The sequence below is a fragment of the Mastigoproctus giganteus genome, chromosome 7, assembly GCF_048544385.1.
Source record: "Mastigoproctus giganteus isolate SK-2022 chromosome 7, ASM4854438v1, whole genome shotgun sequence".
Lineage (NCBI taxonomy): Eukaryota > Metazoa > Arthropoda > Arachnida > Uropygi > Thelyphonidae > Mastigoproctus > Mastigoproctus giganteus.
Genome location: NC_143581.1, coordinates 71,698,499 through 71,716,880, shown reverse-complemented (window position 1 = coordinate 71,716,880; position 18,382 = coordinate 71,698,499). Strand labels below are relative to the sequence as shown.

The following is an 18,382-nucleotide window of genomic DNA, read 5'->3' as shown; positions in this document are numbered from 1 at the left end:
TGTTCACAGAGTGCAGCAGTCACACTTCATCGATGACCCTTGTGTGAGCCGATATACAGAAAATGGTGGAACGGCTGATCATAGACTTTAAGGGAATGACCAAAGGTCTTTTCAAGACCACAATCCAAAAATTCTCTATTGAATGGGCCCTTCCAGCATAAGTGCCTGGTCAAAGTATCCATGCTTATGGCCACCCATCAGCAATAATGCCTAAAGTCAATGATCAGCCATTCCAATATTATGCACAGGGTCAACAGCCTACATTCACCATCATAATGGATAATGCACCCTGCCACATTGCCAGTACTGTTCAAGAGTAATTAGCATTGGCATTAGCATTGGTAGAGGCATATGATGCAAGAAGGCAAGTTTATATAGCATCTGCCAAAAAAAAAACTCATCTTATTTCACCCATTCACTCACTCCAAATGTTTGTCCAGTTCTGCCTTGAACTCATTTAAGTTGTTGGTCTCAACTACAACAGATGGAAGTTTGTTCCAACTATCAACCACCCGCTGGCTAAAAGCAAATTTCGGCACACCTATTCTATAATTGTCGTTCCTTAATATGAATTTATGTCCCCTGAAGTGAGTAATCTGAACAAGAGGAAGAATCCTCTGGTACGTTTCTCTTGGGTTATTGCTGCATATGGGTAGCAATAACCCAAGAGAAACGTACCAACTGTATGGTAGTACACTCAGGTAAGTGGACAGTGAAAAGACCTGGGGATAATTGTGCAGTCAAATATGAAGTTTGCTGAGCAGTGCAGACAGGCGGCCAGGGCAGGTCATGGAGTCTTGTCAATGATATATAGGAATTTTACTAGCAGGGACAGGGAAATAATTATCCCATTGTACAAGTCAATGGTTAGGCCATACCTAGAGTACTATGTACAGGCCTGGAGGCCTCATTTTAGGAAGGATGTAGAGTTGCTAGAATGGGTACAAAGAAGGGCAACAAGATTGGTGAGGGGAACAAAGGGATGCTCTTACGAAGAAAGGCTTAAGTTCTGCAAATTGCAGCACCTGGAGAGTAGGCACCTGCGAGGTGATTTGATTGAGGTGTATAAGGCCTTGAATGGGTTGAGCAAACTGAATGTTGATGGGATTCTTCCTCTTGCTCAGATTAAGAACCTGAGGGGGACATAGATTCAAATTGAGAAAAGACAGTTATAGAATGGATGTGCAGAAGAAGTGCCTTTAGCCAGTGGGTGGTTGATTGGTGGAACAGACTTCCATCTTTTGTTGTGGAAGTTGATAGCCTAAATAAATTGGAGGCTGAGGTGGACAGGCATTTGGAATGAATGGAGTGGGTGAAATGGGAGGATTTTTTTTTTTTTTTTTGGCGCTGATGCTGCATAAGCTTGCTTTCTTGCATCATATGCTTCTACTAATACTAATTGTTTGTTGTTTGTTATTTGGTTTTTAGGAGCATTAGCAACTAAGGCCATATTGCTCCGGGGATATGTGGTGGTCATTCCCTGACCTTTCTGCATCCTCCGTATTTGGTGGTCACGGGCTCAAACCCCGGTCTAATCAAGAAGCGTGTGCTACGCACTGCTGCTCCTGCCCACCTGGCTACAGAGGCGGCACTAATACTAATGCTAATCCCTTCAGCATTGAGCTTGTTCAAACCATTCAAGGCCTTATACACATCAATTAGATCACCTCGCAGGCGGCTAGTCTCCATAAGCCGCAATTTGCAGAACTTAAGCCTGTCTTGGTCATATCAACCCTTTGTTCCACTCACGAATCTCGTTGCCCTTCTCTGTACTCATTCCAGCAGCTCTACATCTTTCCTAAAATAAAGCCTCCAGACATGTATATAGTACTCAAGGTGTACAAGATGACAATCACCTCCTTATCCCTGCTAGAAAAATTCCTGTATATCACTGATAAGACAACATTAGCTACTTTTGCTGCCTGTCTGCACTGCTCAGAAAACTTAATATCAGACTGCACAATTACCCCCAAGTCCTTTTCATTCTCCACTACTCTGAGTGTTGTACCACCCAGTTGATACTTTACATTTGTCAATGTTAAACTTTCATTTGTCAATGTTAATCTTTCCTAAAATAAAGCCTCCAGACATGTATATAGTACTCAAGGTGTACAAGATGACAATCACCTCCTTATCCCTGCTAGAAAAATTCCTGTATATCACTGATAAGACAACATTAGCTACTTTTGCTGCCTGTCTGCACTGCTCAGAAAACTTAATATCAGACTGCACAATTACCCCCAAGTCCTTTTCATTCTCCACTACTCTGAGTGTTGTACCACCCAGTTGATACTTTACATTTGTCAATGTTAAACTTCATTTGCCACCTCTCAGCCCATCTGCTCAACTTTTCCAGACCCTGTTGCATAACCGTACTATCATTATTGTCATTAACAACCCATGAACCTTTGTATCATCTGCAAACTTCGTATCATCTGCAGACATTAAACCTGATATACCTTCATCAATATCACTGATAAATACAGAAAACAACAATAGGCCCCTAAACCAAATCCTGGGGGACTTCACTAATAACATTAGTCCACGAAGAGCAGTTTCCATTTATTACCACTCTCTGTCTTCTCCCACTCAACCATATTTTTATCCATTATAGAAATTTGCCCTTAATGCCATATTGCTCAAAACTTGAGCAATATGGCATTAAGGGCAAATTTCTATAGTAGTCCATGTGCCACAGTACAAAAAGCTTTGCTAAAATCCAAGTATATGATATCAAAATTATTTTTTCATCCAGTTCCTTTGTGACCACATCATAGTATCCAATCAAATTGGTCAGACAAGACCAATTAACAAACCCATGCCGTGTCTGAACTATAACTGCAGTCTTGTCTAGATGATCCTGCATTGCTTCCTTAACCAGTGCCTCTATTAATTTCCCTCGAACACAAGTTAAACCAAAGGTTTGTAATTACTTACGTCACCCTTTGAACCCCCTTTGTGAATTGGGGACACATTTGCACATCTCCAGTCCATAGGGACCTCCCTTGAGTCCAAGGAAGCTTTCATAATTATGGTTATGGGTTTGGTTATTTCCTTTGCTGCTTCCTTTAATATAACTGGATAGATCCTATCCCCCCCAGGTGCCTCTCTTATGTTCAATGTCAACAATTTCTCCTCCAGTTTGCTCTCAATTATTACAAAATCATTTAGCTCCCTGCCAGAGTTTGATAAACTTGTGATTATTCTAATTTGGGGCCTAAATCAGGGGTGCATCACTTTTAATCCCTAATGACACAGTTACAATTTTTTCTGGTGCAAGCACTTGTTTCTTCAGTGCAGCAGGCAGTTGATTGTTGGAACAGACTTCCATCTTTAGTTGTGGAAGTTGATAGCCTAAATAAATTTAAGGCTGAGCTGGACAGTTTTGAATGAAGCGAGGGGTGAAATGGGAGCGATTTATTTATTATTTATTTTTTTATTTTTTGGCTGATGCTGCATAAACTTGCTTTCTTGCATTGTATGCCTCTACTAATGCTAATGCTAATACTTTTAGATTGACTAATGCTAATGCTAAACTTCTGGCATTCACCTCCCAATAACTCCTCATTTATGAATGTAGATGCAAAATTCTCATTCACCCTCAGCAGGTGCATCAACAATTGAACTATCGATGTCAAGTGGACAATCTGATTTATCCCCTTCCTTCTAGAATTTACATAATTAAAGAAGTTTTTGCTATTTTTCTTTGCATCCTTTGTCAAAGATTTTTTCAGAGACTTTGTCAGAGATTTTGTCAAAGGTCATCTGACATCATTTTCATAATCTGACTTTGCTTATTTAACGTCCTTTGCCACTTGATTACAGCCTATCTTATATCTACCAGAATCATCTGTGTCTCCTGATAATTTATATGCATCCCATGCATTTTTCTTCTCTGCCACAAGTCTTACTAGGTCATCTGACATCATTTAGGCCTAAACCTTAAACAGTGTTTCTTAATTGGTATGAAACCAAACATTTCTAGGTTGTTGGATATGAATTCCATGAAACATCTTTGGAATTACTTGGATTGATCTTGTGTTTGGGTTTGAAACCAAACATTTCCAGGTCACTGGATATGAATTCCATGAAACATCTTTGAAATTACTTGGATCGATCTGGTGTTTGGATCCTTCACTATGGACTTCTCCCCCCATCACTCCCCCCTCTCTCTCTCTAAGTACCCCAGAATTCCATGAAAGATCCCCTCCCCATCAACTATCATAGATCTATCCTGGGAGACATGATACAACGTACCTCCTGAAACATTAAGAGGCCTCACCATGGACTCTATAAGGTAGGTCATAAAGTTTTCACTGGAAAGTGTAGGTTTACTAATAAATTCACTAATATATTTTATAAACAAGGAAAAAATTTCACATGTACATTTCCAAAAAAAAAAAAAAAAAACAACAGACAGAAAAAATCAGCAAGAAATTAATATTTACAGTCACATTGTAGCTTCTGAAGGTGACTGGGATGATGTTACGAACGTTTTTTGAAAAAAATTTAAAAAGAACTACTGCTATTTTTGATTTAATTATTTAGTATATTAGTATAAATTGGATGGTGCCTCCGTAGCCAAGTGGGCAGGAGCAGCAGTGCGTAGCACAAGCTTCTTGATTAGACTGGGGTTCAAGCCCATGACCACCAAATACAGTGGATGCAGAAGGTCAGGGAATGACCACTGCATATCCCCAGCCTGGATAAATGGTGAGGGTCAGCGTCAGGAAGGGCATCTGACTGTAAAAATTTCATGCCAAAACTGTAAAAAAATGCTGACCTCATATATATATATAATGCGAAAAAGGCGAGGACAAAAAATTAGTATAAATTGATAAGAAAAAAAAAAAAAAACACAACCTTCAGAGAGAAATCTCTATTTACTGCTGTTATAAACTTTCAAAAATTGGGTGTGAACATCAGCCAGGGTAACCACTTATAAATTAAGATATCCCCCCTCCTTACACAACTATAAAACTTGTAGAGGTACTTTTTATCTGCAAGGTGTTTGTTTCATTATTAGTCATAAAAAAGTTAATCAAGAATTTCATAAATAGCATACAATAAATTTAAATTTCAAAAATTTACCTACATACCAATTAACATTATGAAATCTATGACATCTGCTCACAAGTTAAAAATAATCTTAACATTATAATTTAATTTTTTAATATAAGAAAAATAATACAAAATAAACTGCAAAAATAATTTTTCACAACTTACTCTGTATCAGTTAAGACATTAGTTAGAATGATAATGACATATCGTTAAATAATATATAATTTTTATAATAAAAAATAAAGAAATGATTGCACCTGTTTTATAATCATCTGGGTCCATTCATTTGTTGGTGAATAAAGAATTTTACCACGAAGAATAGGCTTCAAAAAATTCCACACAATAGGCCCACCTGTCATTTTCATTACTTGTTCATAGCCATTGCTGCAAAAATCACCTAAGAGGGACAGAAATAATGAAATAGTATTTTTTTTTTTTTTCTTCAAATGAGAATGAGTTTCAATTTATTATGTTTAATAATGTTGTACATGGTAATGGATTTAAAAAAAAGTAAGTGAATTAGCCAGCTTTGTGTGTTAGGTGTTCATTTTACTTTGATTAGATCAAGGTGGAACTGCACAAAAACAAAAAGAGAAAAAGAACAAAAAACAATATTTGGTAAGCAGTTCTCTATGATACACAAAGTACATCAAGTTAGCAATCCTTCTGATATACGATATGCGTCAAACTGGCCATTCTTTATGGTATACTGAAGTTTGCCAAGTTTGTGATTTTATTGTGGTGCATGCATGCAGTATTCATGGCTTTCTTATTGTGATATTAGTGATAGTGATATAGTGATATTGGTCTGTCACTGATATTGCTTAGCATAAATATTTTCAATTTAATCATCAAAAATGTAGAAACCTTATTCCTTGGAATGTGACCTCTATTACTTCTGAGTAGTTATGCTAGAGTAGTATTACTAATAAAAAAAAAATTGGAAAATAGAAAAATATATCTGTGTAAGCCACTCATTACTAATTCTTTGCATATTTTTTTTAGTATTATCATTAGTTGAGGCATACAAGCAAGAAATCAAGCTTGTACAGTATCAATCAAAAAAAAAAAAAAAAACCTCTCATTTCATCCATCCATTCACTCCAAATGCCTGTCCAGCTCAGCCTTAAATTTATTTAAGTTATTTAACTTCCACAACAGAAGATGGAAGTCTGTTTCAGCAATCAACTACCCACTGGATAAAGGCAAGTTTCCGCACATCTATTCTACAACTGTCTTTCCTCAATTAGAATCTATGCCCACTTAGGTTTGTAATCAGTAAGAGGAAGAATCCCATCAGCATTCAGCTTGCTCAATCCATTCAAGGCCTTATACACCTCAATCAGATCACCTCACAGGTGCCTACTCTCTCAAGGCGCTGCAATTTTCAGAACTTAAGACTTTCTTGGTAAGAGCACCCCTTTGTGCCCATCACCAATCTTGTTGCCCTTCCCAACTCTACATCCTTCCTAAAATGACACCTCCAGACCTGTACACAGTACTCAAGGTCTGGCCTGACCATTGCCTTCTACAGCGGGATAATCACTTCCTTGTCCCTGCTAGCAAAATCCTAGATATCATTGACAAGTCTCCATGACCTGCTCTAGCAATCTGTCTGCACTGCTCAGCAAACTTCATATCTGACTGCACAATTACCCCCAAGGTCTGTTTCATTCACAACCTGAGTGTAGTACTATGCAATTGGTATGTTTTTTATCTTGGGTTACTGCTACCCATATGCAGTACTTTACATTTGTCAATGTTAAACTTCAGTTGCCATTTCTCTGCCCATTTTCCCAACTTATCTAGTTCCTGTTGCAGTAGCATACTGTCTTTACTGTCATTCACAACCCTACCAACCTTTGTATCATCTGCAAACGTGGACATTACGCATGATATACCTTCATCAATATCATTGATGAATACACAAAACAACGATGGTCTCAGCACTAAACCCTGGAGAACTCCACTAATAATGTTAGTCCATGAAGAGCAGTGTCCATTGATAACCACTTTCTGTCATCTCCCACTCAACCATCCCTTTTATTTATTTTAGCAATTTTCCCTCAATGCCATTCTGCTCCAATTTGTATAGCAGTCTTCCATGTGCAACGGTATCAAAAGCTTTCCTGAAATCCAAGTATATGACATCAGAATTATTTTTTGCATCCAGTTCCTTTGTGTTCACAAAACAGTATCCAGTCAAATTAGTCAGACAAGAGCTCCCTTTAACAAACCCATGCTGTGTCTTACCTATTACTGCAGTCTTGTCTGGATGATCATGCAATGCTTCTTTAACCAGTGACTCCATTATTTTCTCCAGAACACAAGTTAAACTAATAGGTCTATAGTTACTTGTGTCACCTTTTGAACCCCCCCTTTGTGAATTGGGGATACATATGCACACCTCCAGTCCATGGAGTCCTCCCCTGAGTCCAAGGAAGCTCTCATAATTATAGGGTTTCCTTACTTCCTTTGCTGCCTCCTTTAATATAACTGGATAGATCCCAACCACCCAAGGTGCCTTCCATATGTTTACCTTCAACAATTTCTCCTCCACTTTGCTCTCAGTTATTACAAAATCACTTAGCTCTCTGTTAGAGTTTGATAAACTTCTGGCATTCCCCTCATTGAATAACTCCACATGTGTGAATATAGCTGCAAAATACTCATTCAGTTTATCAGCTACCTGAGCAGGATTGTCAGTAGTCGAACCATCTGTGTTAAGTAGACCAATCTAGTTCATCCCTTTCTTTTTAGAGTTTGCATAAGTAAAGAACTATTTGCTGTTTTGTTTTTCTTTGCATCCTTTGCCAAAGATTTCTCGTAATCTGCCTTTGCCTGCCTAACCTCCTTTGTGACTTGATTACAGACTAAACTTATATCTGCCATAGACTTCTGTGTTGCCTGCCACGAGCCTTATTAATTCATCTGACATCCATTTAGGCCTAAATGGATGTTAGATGAATTTTGCCTCACTAAGTAGCAGTTTACAGAATCCATCTGGCTTCTGTCCTTCTTAAAATATGTATGTGAAGAGTGCAATGTACAGCAATTATAAATGTATTTATTCTATACTAAATCACACTGAGACCTTAAAAAAGAAAAGAAAAAAAAATATATATATATATGTATATATATATTTTTTTTCTTTTTTAAGATCTCAGTGTGATTTAGTGTAGAATACAGGGCAATATGAGCATTTACAAAGGTATTATAAAAGCTTGCTATGATGCTCTTGTGCCCAATTTGCTAGACTTTGGAAATAAAACACAAATATAATGGATAAAAATTATAATCAAAATTAAATAAAATAAAGAAGGAAAATAAAATAAACCAGGAACCACAATCCAAAAAAACAAGGGACAGGATATATGTTATTTCAGTAACCTCTAAACTCATTATAGAGCTAAGGCTGTTGTCCTATGGCAAACTGCGGCTCTTTGAGCATGTAACTGCGGCTCTTGGGGAGTGCAAGACTAATATGCCTTAAAACTGAAATTGAGAATTTGGAGAGGCAAAAGGCTGCCCTTGCAATTTTACATAAATGGATACCGATAAATGAGTTGAAAAAGAAGACCAAATTGTGTTCAATGCATGATGTAGCTTACGGGACATGTATATAAATTTGAAAATATTTGCGTTTGGACTTCTCTCAGTTTTTAGTTCGACGAATTTCTGCGGGCAAACATTTTTGAACATGAACTTTATTAAAAATAAATCAAGAAACCATCTGAACAATGAGTCTCTCAGCATGCTTAAAGATAAAAATTACAGCATACTTCCTCCCTGATGTTGAGAGACTTGCTCAAGAAGTTCAGCAGCAAAAGTCACATTAATTAGAAATGTTTAATAAATAATATTTCAAAATATATATTTAAAAAAAAAAAACCTTCCCACTCTATTTAATTTCTTAAAAAACTCCCCAATCCCTCCCTCCCAGCTTGAGCCGAAGTGCAGCTCTTCGGTTCTCTCTTTTTTTTTTTAATTAGATCAAAAATGGCTCTTCCCTCAAAAAGGTTGCTGACCCCTGTCCTATGGTATGGAAACCACAACTGTGCAAAGTACTTAATTAATCAGAATGCTGGAACAAATATTTTGGCAGACAACATTATTTTTGAAGAGGAGGAAAAACACATGAAATAAAAAATAAATAAATTAATAACTAAACCTGTAAACCCTGATTGTTATATTCATCATCTTATGTAGAAAATTGGAACAGAAAATAATTCTTAAGAAGGAAAGGCAAAAAAAATTCAATAAAAAAGCAATAAAAAAATCAGTATATAACATAAGATGAACTACATAAATTTTTAATAGAAATAGACTTGTGAATTCCTGAGTAACCAGCGGGTGGGATGTTCAGAAATAAAACTGTCAATGGAAAAATAATAATAATAATAATAAAAATTAACTGTCAGTGTAAAAGGAAGATGGATAACAGGGCTGGCCTCTAAAGCTATTGGCACTGGACAAATAATTCTACTAAAAACATTATCTAAAACAAGAAAAGCAACTGCTGAAATTGTGTAATAAAAGACACTCCAAAGGTCAAAATTACTGGTGAATTAATTTTCCCTCTATATGGTTATGACAAGACAAAATGTGTGAAATTTGTATAAGAGCACAGAATGAAATACCCACACATCTGTTGAAATGTTTTTGTCTCTTTCTTGCAATCCCAAAAAGTGCAAAAAGAAATGAAACGAACAACAAAAGAGAAAAAACTAAAAATATTCTTACTGTTGAGAAGTCCTTGTCTGGTGATGACAAACCAATGGCATGCTTGCAATTAGCAGTATATAAAGGAAAACATACTGCATAGTTTTCAGCATAAAAAAAACTTTTTTATGTGAAGAGCGATTTTTTTTATGATCTCTCATCTCCATCAAGGTAAAAAATGTAATATAATTCTGGGCAAAGTTATGTAGTAACAAGTGCTTGTTAGAAACTTTCAAATAAATATTTTAAATGATCACCATAGCAAAGTGGTCAAACACAGGGATACATCAGTACACATATTTGACTTGCCCTATAGTTCCTGCATGTCATTAGTTAGCATTAGCATTAGCATTAGTAGAGGCATTTGATGCAAGAAAGCAAGCTTATGCAGCATCAGCCAAAAAAAAACCCACTTCCACTTCACCCCTCTGTTCGTTCAAAATACCTGTCCAGCTGAGCCTTAAACTTATTTAGGCTATCAACCTCCACCACAAGGGATGGAAGTCTGTTCCACCAACCAACCACCCGCTGGCATATTATTAATTGTTATATTATTATTATTATTATATATTTAATATTTTATATTTTAATATATTATTTTTTCCCTTGCAAACACATCCACATTTTTTTTTTTTTTTTGGTAAGGGAGGCATACATTTCGTACTTCTAGTTTTTGTGTCAGCACATGATAGCCTCAATAACTGGAACTTCGCTCAATCAGACCCATTATAATTTGGACTACCTACTTTATTGTATGTATTTTATTTATGCAGAATGAAGATTTTTCCTAAATGAGAATTTTGTGTCAGTTACAAATTTTTCACATTCATTTTGTGAAACATTAAGACATATGTATTATTTAGATAATGTATTTGCATCTTTACTCTGAAATTTTATTGTGCAACGATGGCAATCCAATACCTTTCTCATCAGTCAGAACCACAGCCATCATACAATTTATGGATCGGGGGGGGGGGTCATCCTTACTATAAACATTTATATTGAAAAAAATAATGGAATACTGTTTGGTTTTTTGAAAATACAGTGACTAATATTAAAAATTGTAAAAAAAAGTGTATTTACTATTAAGCTGCAAGTTGGAATGTAGTAAACCAGAGTATATAAGTAAAGACTAGCAAAATACAATAGTAAAATGGTAAAACACATGATAACATTTTTATTTATTTAATTAGAATCAAAGATAAAGAGCATCAAAATATGCTGCAGAACAGAACTGAAAGTAAAATTAAGTAAATTAATATAAAAAAATAATTTTATAATTAGAAGGGACTATCTACTTCTGATTATTTTTATAGTCAAGCTTATACAGCATCAGGGAAAAAAAAAAAAAAACACTTCCCATTTTACCCATCCATTCCCTCCAAAAGTTTGTCTACATCTTCCTTGCTTTATTTAAGCTATCAACTTCTAGGACAGACAGAAGTTTCTTCCAGCAAACAACCACTTGATGGATAAAGCCAAATTTACATACATTTATTATGAAACCATCCTTCATCAATTTGAATTTATGTCCCCTCAAGTGCAACAATCTCAGCCAGAGGAAGAATCTCAACAGAATTGAGTTTGTTCAAACCCTTAAACACCTCAGTCAGATCACTTCTGACTGAGGTGTTTAAGGATGTTCCAGATGTTGCAATTTGAAGAACTAAAGCCTTTCTTGGCAAGCACACACCCCTTTGCTTCCCTCAGCAATCTGGTTGCACTACTCTATACTCACTTCATCAGCTCTAAATCATTCCTGAAATGAGGTCTCCAGAGGTGTATGCAGTACTCAAGATGTGGCCTTATGCAATAGCATAATCACCTCCTTATCCCTGCTAGCAAAATTCTTGTATATCATTGACAAAACTGCACGAGCTGTCCTGGGAGCCTGTCTTTGCAATGCTCAGAGAACTTCATATATGACTGCACAATTAGCCACAGGTTCTTTTTCATTTTCCACTACACTGAGGGTAGTGACACTATGCCACTCCTGTTGCAGCGGCATCCTGGTCATTAGTATCACACAGTTGGTATGTTACAGCTATCCATATGCAGCACTTTGCATTTGTCAATATTAATCTTCAGTTACCACTTCTCACCCCATTTTCCTAACTTTTCTATATCCTGCTGCAGTAGCATACTGTCACTATACTCATTAACAACCCTGCCAACCTTTGTATCATCTGCAAACTTGAACATTAAGCCTGATATGCCTTCATCAATATCACTAATGAATAAAGAAAACAACAATGGGCTCAACATCAAACCCTGTAGGATTACACTAATGACGTTAGTCCACTGATTACCACACTCTATATTCTCTCACTCACCTATCCCTTTATCCATAGCAGCAAATTGCCATTATTGCAAATGGAATGTGAGGCTGTTCCAATTTTTACAGCAATACTTTATGTGCAACAGTATCAAAAGCTTTCCTGAAATCTAAGTATATGATATCAAAGTTATTTTTTGCATCCAGTTCCTTTGTAATCATCTAATCAAATTGGTCAGACAAGATTTCTCCTCAATAAACCCATGCTGTGTCTGAACTATAACTGCACTCTTGTCTAGATGATACTGCATTACTTCTTTAACCAGTGCTTCCATTATTTTCCCTGGAACAGAAGTTAAACAGGTCTGTAATTACTCATATCACCCTTTGATCTTCGTTTGTGAATTGGGGGTACATTCGCACATCCCCAGTCCGTGGGGACCTCTCCTGAATCCAAGGAGGCTCTCATAATTATGATTAAGGGTTTGCTTACCTCCTCTGCTGCCTCCATTAATATAATTGGATAGATCCCATCCACCTCAGGTGCCTTTCTTATATTTAACTTCAATTTCTCTGCCACTTTCCTCTCAGTTATCACAGTCATTTTAGCTTCTCGTTACAGTATGACAATATTCTGGCCTCCACTGCCATAGAGAATTCCTCATGTGTGAATTCCAAAAACTTCCTCACAATCTGCCTTCACTTGCCTAAACTCCTTAGTGATTTGATTACAGACTAGCTTATATCTACCATAGGCTTCTGTGTTGCCTGATAATTTTTGCATTCCATGCATTTTTATTCTTTGCCACAAGTCTCATTAGTTTATCTGACATCCATTTAGGTTTAAACTTTGAACAGCATTTCCTAGTCAGTATGAAAAGCCTAGTAACTTTATGATTACTTCCCATTTAGAATTTGTTTTTAGTAACATCATTAGTTTGTCCCACTGTACAGAATTTAAAAACTATCCGAGACCACTGTAGTCTCCTTTATGAAAGCAAAAACCCTTCCCTTTACCCTTGATGGCAGCTACATTTAAGTAAATCCCAATCGATATACTGCGAACACTGGTACCTAGTGGTTCTTTTATCTGCAGATTCTTAATGCATATAGAATCTGCAGTTGACTCTCTTGTTGCCTGTCTAACAATGTTGCTGTAGAAATCAGTCACCCAATAAATCCACAAAGGTCTTGCTAGTGGCAGATTACGAGAAATCTTTGGCAAAGGATGCAAAGAAAAACTGCAAAGAGTTCTTTACTTATGTAAACTCTAGAAGGAAGGGGATGAATCAGATTGGTCCACTTGATATCGATGGTTCAACTGCTGATGATCCTGCTTAGGTAGCTAACAAACTAAATGAATATTTTATTTCTATATTCACACATGAGGAGTTATTCAGGGAGGGGAATACCAGAGGTGAATTTAACTCTGCAGTAAGCTAGATAATCTTGTAATAACTGAGAGTAAATTGGAGGAGAAATTGTTGAAGATAAACATAAGAAAGGTACGTGGGGTGGATGGAATCTATCTAGTTATATTAAAGAAGGCGGCAAAGGAAGTAAGCAAACCCTTAGCCATAATTATGAGAGCTTCCCTGGACTCAGGGAGGGGGGGGGTACCTATGGACTGGAGATGTGCAAATGTGACCCCAATCCACAAAGGAGGATCAAAGGGAGACACAGGTAATTACAGACCTATTAGTTTAACTTCTGTTCCAGGGAAATTAATGGTGGCACTGGTTAAAGAAGCATTGCAGGATCATCTAGATAAGACTTCAGTTATAGCTCGGACACAGCATGGGTTTGTTAAGGGGAAGTCTTGTCTGACTAATTTGATTGGCTACAATGATGTAATCACAAAGGAACTGGATGCAAAGAATAAATTTGATATCATATATTTGGATCTTAGAAAGGCCTTTGATACTTTTGCACATGTAAGACTGCTGCACAAATTGGAGCAGTGTGGCACTGGAGTCAAATTGCTGATATAGATAAAGGGTTATTTGAGTGGGAGAAGACAGAGAGTGGGAATCAATGGACACTGCTCTTCATGGGCTAATGTTATTAGTGGAGACCCTCAGGGTTCAGTGTTGGGTCCATTGTTGTTTTCTGCATTTATAAATGATATTGATGATGATATATCAGTCTTAATGTCCAAGTTTACAGACGATACAAAGGTTGGCAGGGTTGTTAAAGACACTAATAACAGTACACTGCTGTAACAGGATTTAGAAAAGTTGAACAAGTGGTAGCAAATGAAGTTTAACATTGACAAATGTAAAGTGCTGCATATGGGAAGCAGTAATCCTAGAGTGACGTATCAACTCTGTGGTACCACACTGACAGAGTACAGAGTATTTTTGGGTCTAACGGCACCAGGGATTTACCCCATCTCCTCGTATGTTATTTGTATTGAGGACAGTACGCTGTCAAGGCCAGAGGTTTAAAAGTGTGTGGGTCATGTGTTGTGTAATATGTTGTGCCCCTTGTTCCTCTGGTTTGTTAGCCGCCAGGCCCCAGATGGGACCTGTCGTTTACGTACTCCACCACGTGGAGGCCAGCCAGGTGTTCCCTTAATGTTTGCTCTGGCAGGTCCTACCACCTATTTTCCTGAGATTTCAGTGGCTAGGACCTTAAAAAAATAAAAAATAAAAAATAAAAATAAATAAATAAAATAAATAAATTAAAAATAAATAAATAAAATAAATAAATTAAAAATAAATAATAATAAATAAATAAATAAATAAAATAAATAAATTAAAAATAAATAATAAATAAATTAAAAATAAATAATAAATAAATAAATAAATAATAAATAAATAAATAAATAAATAAAATAAATAAATTAAAAATAAATAATAATAAATAAATTAAATAAAATAATAATTAAAAAAAATAATAATTAAAAAAAATAATAATTAAAAAATAATAATAATTAAAATTAAAATTCTTCTTTTCTTTTGGGCACAGATGGTACATTATGCACTGCTTAGAGGGGCTATAAGGGATAAGTGCTGGAGGTGATAAGATTTCCTAATAGGTCGGGCATGAATTTTGGTGTTTTAAATTTGTACGTGTGGGGCAGGCGCTGTTGTAAGGGGAAAGAGATGGGAGGGGAGGTGGAAGACTGGGGAGGTTGGAAATTGGAAGGAAGGGGTCTATAGGGAAGATGACCCCTGTTGAAATAGTGGGGCATCCCATGCCCTACCAGAGGAGAAAGAGGGGTGACAGGAGGGGGAGGAGACAGCAGGCTGTCCCCCCCCTTCTGGGAAAGAGGAGTAAAAAGCAGGCTAGACAGAGCCAGGGCGCTATATGGCTGTATGGCATCATAAGATGCAATCTTCGAGGTCCGAGTCCAAGTTGCAATCTTCGTCTTTGCATTGGTCTGGTGGAGGTCCAAGTCCAGAAGTCAGGTCCAGTTTGTTACGTTCATGTGTTGTATCTGCTTCAGGTGGTCACTAGTTCAGGGTTTTGCAGTCATCTCAGGTAGTTATGTCTGTGTTTTCATAGGTTAGTGATGATGTGGCAAGGATCTTTGTCTTTCAAAGAGTTTGCGGGCAAAGACAGTGAAAGCCCGGTAATTATCTTGCAATATTATTTCTTCTCGGTTTTATAGCAAGGAGTTGAGGCATGTATAAAGCTGACATCTGAGGTCCTCATAGTTGTCACAGTCATGGATAAGATGTTCCCAGGTTTCCTCCTGACCGCAGTTAAAGCTCGGGTTGTCGGAGATTCCCAGCTAGTGGAGTTTCATTCTGAGGGAAACTCCACGAGCTGGGGAGTTTCCCTCTGAGGGAGCCGTGTCCTGTAAGAAGGAAGGTGGTGTGCAAGCCAGGGGAAAACCAGGATGGAGAAATAGGATATACCCTGCTGACATCGCATATAAATTTTTTGGTGACTTGCCCTTTTGTGGTAAGATTCCATCTATTTTGCCAGATAGATTGCAGATGTTCCGTTAACCTCTTATTTTCTGAGGATTTACTTTTCTGTGGATCTGTTGTGTAACCTAGATAAGTTGTAGTTCTTCCTTTCGAATGTTGGTGTAGTAGCCCACAGTGCACAATCTCCAGGTCCAGGGGAAGGAAGCCCGCCAGGACCTGAAGCGCATGGGTGCTCACTGTGCAGCAGGCTCTAGTTGTCAATAGTATGGATCGGTGGATCGACTCCAGCTTTTTCTTGTTGACTGCTGTGTTTGCTTTCTGATACCAGGCGCCTGCACCATAGGCAAGGATAGGGATGAAGAGAGCTTTGTATAGAAGGGAGAGGGCCCTCTTCTTTAGTCATCAGTCCCTCCTGGAGATTTTGGTTATCAGAGCCGAGAGCCTCCTTGTTTTCATTCTGAGATAACAGAGATGAGATGTGAAATTCAAGTTTCAGTCTAGTATTATTCCTAAGTATTTTAGTTCCTGTTTGAGTTTGATGGTCGCTCCATTTATTTTGATTAGTGGAGGTCTACCAGGGTCAAGGGCACCCCTGAGGAGTATTGAGTTTGTTTTTTAGGATGAGATCGTTAGAAGATTCTTCTTGGCCCAATCCTTTAGCATGTGTGTGGCCTGATTGCCTATGGCCTCCAGTTGAGCCCTGCTGTCTGCTTGAAGCATCATAATCAGATCATCAGCATATGCCTGTGTAATGACATTTGGAACATCCAGATTTAAAAACTCATCAAGCATCAGGTTCCACAGGAATGGCCCCAGGACGGATCCCTGGGGGGCAGCCCCTGCAAACCGGTCTGGATACAGAGGTAAAGGGAGTGCTGACAGTGATTCTTCGGTTTTCCAGGTAAGATTTCATGCAGTGAAATAGATTGGATACCAGACTGACAGTGGTAGAGAATGAAAACGACATGGGGGTAATTGTGCAGGCAGATATGAAGTTTTCTGAGCAGTGCAGACAGTCTGCAAGAATAGCTCATGGTGTCTTGTCAATGATATACAGGAATTTTTCTAGCAGGGATAAGGAGGTGATTATCCCCTTGTATAAGGCAATGGTCAGGCCACACCTTGAGTACTGCATACAGGTCTGGAGGCCTCATTTTAAGAAGGATTGAGAGCTGTTGGAACATGAACAGAGAAGAGCAACAAGATTGGTGAACAGAACAAAGGGTTGCTCTTATGAAGAAAGGCTTAAGTTTTGCAAATAACAGTGTCTGGAGACTAGGCACCTGCGAGGTGATCTGATTGAGATATATAAAGCCTTGAATGGTTTGAGCATGCTCAATGCTGATGGGATTCTTCCTATTTAACCAGTTACTCCATTATTTTACACGGAACAGAAGTTAAACTAACTGGTCTGTAATTACTTGTGTCACCCTTTGATCCCCCTTTATGAATTGGGGATACATTTGCACATCTCCAGTCCATGGGGACCTCCCTTGAGTCCAAGTATGCTCTCATTATTATGGCTAAGGGTTTGCTTAGTTGCTTTGCCGCCTCCTTTAATATAACTGGATAGATCCCATCCACCCCAGTGCAGACAGTGGGATTCTTCCTATTTAACCAGTTACTCCATTATTTTACACGGAACAGAAGTTAAACTAACTGGTCTGTAATTACTTGTGTCACCCTTCGATCCCCCTTTGTGAATTGGGGATACATTTGCACATCTCCAGTCCATGGGGACCTCCCTTGAGTCCAAGTATGCTCTCATTATTATGGCTAAGGGTTTGCTTAGTTGCTTTGCCGCCTCCTTTAATATAACTGGATAGATCCCATCCACCCCAGGTGACTTTCTTATGTTTAACTTAAACAATTTCTCCTCCACTTTGCTCTCAGTTATTACAAAACCATTAAGCACCCTGCTACAATTTGATAACCTTCTGTCATTTTCAAACCTTAACTCCTCATGTGTGAATGTAGATGCAAAATACTCATTCAGTTTGTTTGCTATCTGAGCAGGATCATCGACAGGGAAACCATCGATATCAAGTGGACCAATCAGATTCATCCCCTTCCTTTTAGGCGCCTCCGTAGCCAGGTGGGAAGGAGCAGCAGTGTGTAGCACGTGCTTCTTGATTAGACCGGGGTTCGAGCCTGTGACCAACAAATATGGAGGATGCGGAAAGGTCAGGGAATGACCACCGCATATCCCCGGAGCAATATGGCCTTAGTTGCTAATGCTCCTAAAAAAACAAACAAACAACAACAACCCCTTCCTTTTAGAGTTTATATAAGTAAAGAAATCCTTGCTGTTTTTCTTAGCATCTTTTGCCAAAGATTTCTCATAATCTGCCTTCGCCTGCCTAAGCTCCTTTGTGACCTGATTACAGACTAGCTTATATCTGCCATAGGTTTCTGAGTCGCTTCATAATTTATATACATCCTA

The 18,382-nt window shown here is 37.8% G+C and overlaps 1 protein-coding gene across 5 annotated transcripts in view; it reads right to left on the bottom strand.

Moving 5' to 3' along the window:
* LOC150082988 (uncharacterized) overlaps positions 1-18,382 on the bottom strand; it is a 1,785,507-nt gene that overhangs the window by 631,282 nt on the left and 1,135,843 nt on the right. For all 5 annotated transcript variants that reach the window (XM_090377722.1, XM_090377724.1, XM_090377725.1 and 2 more), the window contains one exon: positions 5,319-5,458. In XM_090377722.1, the coding sequence (XP_090233848.1) occupies positions 5,319-5,458 (140 nt within the window). The remainder of the gene's footprint in view (positions 1-5,318; positions 5,459-18,382) is intronic.